General features: G+C 39.0%; 1 protein-coding gene across 1 annotated transcript; it reads right to left on the bottom strand.

Annotated features, from left to right (window-relative positions):
• Positions 1–618: 618 nt before the first annotated feature.
• On the bottom strand, positions 619–4,925 carry cdca7a (cell division cycle associated 7a). Its single transcript, XM_039818262.1, has 10 exons — positions 4,796–4,925; positions 3,766–3,906; positions 3,533–3,658; positions 3,237–3,437; positions 3,033–3,110; positions 2,753–2,944; positions 2,520–2,648; positions 2,271–2,420; positions 2,044–2,180; positions 619–1,928 (listed from the first exon to the last, which is right to left on the bottom strand). The coding sequence occupies exons 1-10, from the start codon at positions 4,814–4,816 to the stop codon at positions 1,895–1,897; spliced, it is 1,209 nt and encodes a 402-aa protein (XP_039674196.1). The 5' UTR covers positions 4,817–4,925; the 3' UTR covers positions 619–1,894.
• Positions 4,926–6,046: the final 1,121 nt, after the last annotated feature.

Here is a 6,046-nt window from a genome sequence, read left to right as displayed (position 1 = left end):
TTTTTTCAACATACTATACAATGACTTACTTTTTTCGACGAACTATACTATAATTTTTTTCTCCAATTCTATAGTTTTAATTTGTTGACATACCATACTATGACTTTTTAAAAACTGTACTGCAGAGATGGTAATTTGGGTACTAATTTAATTTCCATCCAATATTTGAATGCTGAAACAATCGGATTGATCGAATAATAAACAACTTTGTTTATTGTGTTGTCTTTAACATGCAAAAACATGAACTAGTTTCCAATTTATCAACTTGTGAACTTGAAATGGTCAATTTATCAAATGCTATTTGTAACTTGTTGTTGCTGTTGTAAATTGGAATTATTTGGCCCATTCAAGCTGCACAGACAGTTCAGTCACGGGCCCATACAAGGAAAGTGTCAACTTTTTAGCCAGATTAACAGTCAGTTTTACCCTCTTAAGGAATGCAACGTCACTGAATGTAGCATGCTAACTGTGGTGGAAAGGTTAATAAACTTCTTCACTCTCCTTAAGATCTTCAATCACAAGCAGCATTTAGGATTTCTCCTCCACGTTTTAATAACAGTAATTACAGCTGCCACTGTCTGGATCGAGTGATGGTCAAGTCAAAGGAAACTGATAACATGATTTTTCAGTGATTAACGCTTTAATGAAAATGTGCAGTTAACCAAATGAACACAAAGCAAGCATCACTATAACATATATTCCCATCAACTGGTAAGCATTACTCATGCTGTCAAGAGTGCAGTGCCTGATAAACACAAGCAGCAGTAATATAACCTCCACCTGCCATTACACTGAAGAATACATCTCAACCGTTGATTATTTTGAAACAGTATCATATAATCAGTGTGTCCTGGTGCAGGTCAAATGAAGTACATTTGAAAGATGAGCGATACAAAGGTTAATTCCATGTCATTTTGCGTAGAGTATCGCACTTCTGAACAGAAAACGCAGGCCATAACTCTATTGCCACTTCAGTGGCACCTTCAACCATTCCTACTTAACAGTGTAAGGCAGAAAATGAGCCAAAGAGACTGGAGCAGAGCGAGAATGTGCTTTAACAGGATAAAATGATTTACAGGTATGAGATTCCCATTAGAGTGTGCTAATTGTTTCCACACCATTAGTGACAGTTATCTAATGAAGGATATTTAACCAGGCACTGTAGTATATCACACAGTTCCTTTCGGTTTAGAAGTGAGAGTCAGTGGACCCCAGAGTCTATGCCCTTTCCACCTGCACCTCCTCATTGGACCCTTTCTACAGGACACCCCAACTAAAGCAAACATTTTGTTTTGTTTTTACATTTACACTTTCAGCAGATTTACAAAAGGCTACCAACTTGTAAAAACACAAGCATAAATTTAACTAGAAAAAAAAAAAAAAAAAAAAAAGGCACAACGATGAATCCCTTGGAGGCCAATTCATGTCAGAGTGGGCAGTGTAAAATCTGTACATTTAAAACAATGTAAAATACAGTAGCTCTAATCAAGCCTGACTTTTTGCAGCAGGGAGGATGATTCAACTATAAAAAAGGGATTTCTTTTTTTACATGCTATGTACATCAATTGCCTTAACATACACATAAACATAAGATCACAGAGGTATGTTTGGACAAGTCAACAATTTAAGGTTGAGAGATTGTCCTAAACATGTTTTTTGTCCACTTTAGTTCACAAACAGAACAAGCAGGAAAATGTTAAACAAAAACAAAGCAACTAGCTGCATGTGCCTCTTCCAGATGTCAGCTAATTCTAAATATTTTTGAAATTTCACAAACAGGAACAACAATAAGCACTGTCGTATAATGCTTGAAACACCATGAACAATATTTGGACTGTGGGTAGGTAAAAATAGTCAGAGCATGTCAGTCAGGTCCAGCTCCTTCCTCCACAATTCACTCACTGTTTTCTTCCATCTCCTTTTTCAAGCTGCAATGAAGATTAAGACAATCTCTGTGTTAAAAACAGACATTTAAGTCTAAAACAACAACAACAACAACAACAACAACACACATACACTTGTACTTCGCAATGCTCCAGTTACCTTTTCAGGTAAGCGTGCACATTATCAAATCCATGATATTTAGCCAGGTACACCAACACTCCTGTAGCACAGCGACCGTCTCGGGCCCGACAGAAGCTGCAGTTACAGATCCCTCTGCATGGCGGGCACTGCCACTCCTACCAGGAACAATGATTAAGAAGTCCGTCAGGGTTGCCCAACACACACACACGATCAAATGTGAAACCTTGTACATTTTAGGTACTCACTGGATTCAGCAGAGCATCATGGACCTCCTCTCCGTAGCGGTTACGGAGACAGGGGCCGCAGAACTGACCCCTCACCCCCACACACTCTGGATTACGGCAGTTGGTTTTGGTGTCGATTGTTTTCTGGCGGCACTGGTGGCAAGTGGACCCCTTAATATAAGAGAAACATGTTAACCTTCAGGCAAAGAGCTCCACTAGCAGATGCAGCCGCTCAAATCATCTCAGCATTACAGTTAATGTGGGACCTACAGTGGAGCTGTTGTAGACTTTTTCCCGCACGTTGTGGCAGATGCTCTGCAGCTCCACCTCTGTGATGTCATCCACAGGCCGCACTACGTGAGGGATGGCCTTGGTACCACTGAAGAAACGGCGACGGGGCTGCACGTGAAATAAATGTAGTTAATGCCTGTACTTCGTATTAGGAGGATTTGATGAAACGTGAACAGTGACAAGACATGCAGACAGTTTGTGATGCGACTTACAGGCTCATCATAGTCCTCACTGTAGCGGTTTTTGCGAACCAGACTAAACTTGTCCTCGGGCTCTTCCTCTGGAGTTGGGCTGGGGGGCCCGTCCACCAGTGAGCGGGACCGTGTGTGGGGACGAGACAAACGCTCTGGGTTTCTCCTACAAGCTCTTGGAGTTCCCATTGCCCGCCGAGGTGCTTGTCGAGGCTAAAGTTCAAATAGTACCAATTAATACAGAGCACTGATAAGCACTATGTTCCATGGTGAGATGTGTAATAAATAGTCAGTGAAGTACCGTAGTGGATGCAGACATTGCCATCCGTCTTGGGAAGAGTCCAGGTACTTTGTTCAGCTCTGCCATGAGCTTTTGCAGCTAAAAAAATAAATTATGAATGAATGGACAAGGAACAACAACAACGGAGGCTGTTCTAGTCTAAGTTCAGTTCATAGCACCAAATGCTGTAAGTAATTAGTGTGAAATAAATAGAGCAAGTTGTACCATTTCTTTGTTCTCCTTAATATTCAGGGCTCTCTTGTGCATGAAGTTCTCCTCTTCCTCAGAGTCGGAGTGTTCTACTTTAATTTGAGGGAAAGGTTCGGATGCAGGCCTCTTCTTGCCCGTCTTCTTGGTGGGGAATGTCATGGCAACCTTCAGGACGGTGGACCTACGGCCACGTCTCGGAGGTTCAGAGTCTACTTTCTAAGAGAAAGTAGAATTAATGATTAGATGAAACTTTCATGGTGTCTGATGAAGTTCTGAAATATGTTCCGATTGCATTTCTTCCAAGATCGTACCATGGCTTTCATCTGGCTGTTGATCTCACTCTCCTCAAACCCGCTGCATGTATCCTCCTCTGATGAAGCCTTAAACATCTTTGGTTTCTCTGCCATCCTCTGCCTCGTCTGTCTTAAGCTGTTCCTCTAAACACAGAAACAATCTTTAGTTGCAGATGGCTTTGCAAAGACCCCACACATTCACAACCATTTTACAGGAATAGGAAGACTTTTTAAGATATTTTTATCGTTACCGTATTTGCAAAGCCTCCATCAGAGCCAAAGCTATCACAGCTGTCATCAGAGGAAGAGGAGGAAGTCTCCATGGAAACCAGAGGGACGGTGCGGAAGCTCCTTAAACTCATCCTGGTAGATGGAGCCTGTGCTGCCAGTTTCTGTAAATGATAACAAAAGTTAAGAAACCATGGTTGTTTTTTTAATAGCCCAGCTACAAAAACGCACAGGAAGGTTTTTGTGTCTATACAGTTTCTCAAACTCGATTGTTAACTTTCCACCTGAGGATACCAGGTGACTGACTGACCCCTGAACTGTGTGGACACCAGAGTAACCAATCTGGGTGTGTTACAATTATAGGCACAAACTTCTGAATTAACATTTACATAGGAAACAGCTGGGTTTCTTCAAGTGATCTTGCTCTCTAGGCATGCTATAGTTTACGGTAAGGCTAACGTTACTAGTAAAGATTTATTTCATTATCAATTGATTATTCGTGTAATAATTTTTAACGTCTAAAGCCCAAGTCGACATGTCCACATTGATTATTTTGTCCAAAACTCAAAAATAATTCAGTTTAACGCTTCTATCATATAGCTTACTTTTTTTTTTAAACCCAGCGAATATTAGCTAATGTTTTAATGTTTAAAAAGACAGAACGTTAGTTATTTTGTTTTTGCTTTAACTTTTACTTAAATAAAAGTGTTAATAGAATAACACTGATGTTCAGATCTAACTTTAGTTTATGGGACACAGCCCTGTTGAAAACCTAACGTTAACCAAATGTAACACGCTAGCATTAGTGTGCAAGTTAAGTTAACATTACCTCCTTTAACTTAAATACGAGTTACTTGCCCAATCTTTTAATCCTCAATATGATCATGTTTCGAGCCAGTGAACTTTGAAATGTTGAATAAGTTAACCATTGAAAGAAAAGTATGATTTAAATGCTAAGGGAACATAACAGGATGTTTATTATCAAGAGGATAACAAAACACGATATTGCTGATAATGGTACAAGATAAGAAATAGTTAGGCTGCTTTTCTTACCTTGGAGCGGGTGGATGGCATTTTTCTTTTAATAATCTTCGCACAAAAGCAGACACAAACGCACCGTGCAGCAGCTCGGCCGAGAACAATCAGGTCCTGCAGCTGCAGGCAGTTCTCTCTCTGTTCATTTCCCGCGCCACCGGAAAGTCCTAAAAGATATGTAAAATGTCGTCAGGTAGTAACACATTTAATACACTTTTTGTAAGACGTGGGAGGCAAAATTCATAAGCGAAATTCGTAATCAAGATTTTAAAATGTGTTCAATATTTCTTTAGATAACATATCTTCACACACGTATTTATGAATGAGGCATTTAGGGAATGAGAGCGGTGTATCTTCCATGTACTTTCCCGTGGCGCGAATCTTTTATTTGTGAATTTGCATGCAAGGCGGGTAAAATGTTGAGCTCTGTCCAACTTTGCAACTACTAAAGAGGCCACATTTTAAAAGGTCATTTAGTTTTCAGACTAAAGTTCAGCAGTCATTTTCACGTTATAGTAGACAGGGCATAGTGAAGAAATATATGACACTTTGTTTACACTTAATAAAAATAGTAATGTTTAAGTTACACTTTATATGGGTTAGTTGATAAAGAAGCTAAATGATGGAGATGTATAGCACAGGGAAAAAGAAGATATGGGAATTGAATTTATTAAAACTGAATAAAAGGGACTTAGCTCTAAAGACTGGCAACAAAAACAGGGTGACATAAACAGAAGGAAGTTTATATGATTGAAGCGTGAACAAAATAACAAGGCTGGTGTGGGACACCAGACCTAATAAAACTTTGTTTACTTTTACCTTATACTATATCCCATATTATATCATTATGTGTTATACTGTTTTAGTGCATTATATACTATATTATATTTCTATTAAATCTTTATTAATACAGACAAACACTAAATAGCATTACTTTATCGTATATATTATATGTCTGGTGTATGCTATACACTAAACCTTGCTGACTTTGCTGCTACTAAACACATCCAACCACTGTCACGTTTGCCTTGTAATTTTCTTTTTTAATTACTCTTGTATACCTTCTTTTTTTAACTTATATTTTAGTTTGATAAACCTCTCATTATTAATTTTTAACTTGCTATATTTATCTGTAGACCTGCTTTTGTCCTTGTGCTGCTGCTGCTGCTGCTGCTGCTACAACAACAATTTCCCCACTGGGGATCAATAAAGGCATACCATATCTTATCTTATATGTCCATTGTCAAACAACGGAATCAGAAGATCATG

Source organism: Perca fluviatilis, chromosome 12 (genome assembly GCF_010015445.1).
Source record: "Perca fluviatilis chromosome 12, GENO_Pfluv_1.0, whole genome shotgun sequence".
In the NCBI taxonomy this organism is placed as follows: Eukaryota; Metazoa; Chordata; class Actinopteri; order Perciformes; family Percidae; genus Perca; species Perca fluviatilis.
The sequence above is the reverse complement of the archived record's forward strand: the minus strand, read 5'-3'. Positions and strand labels throughout refer to the sequence as shown.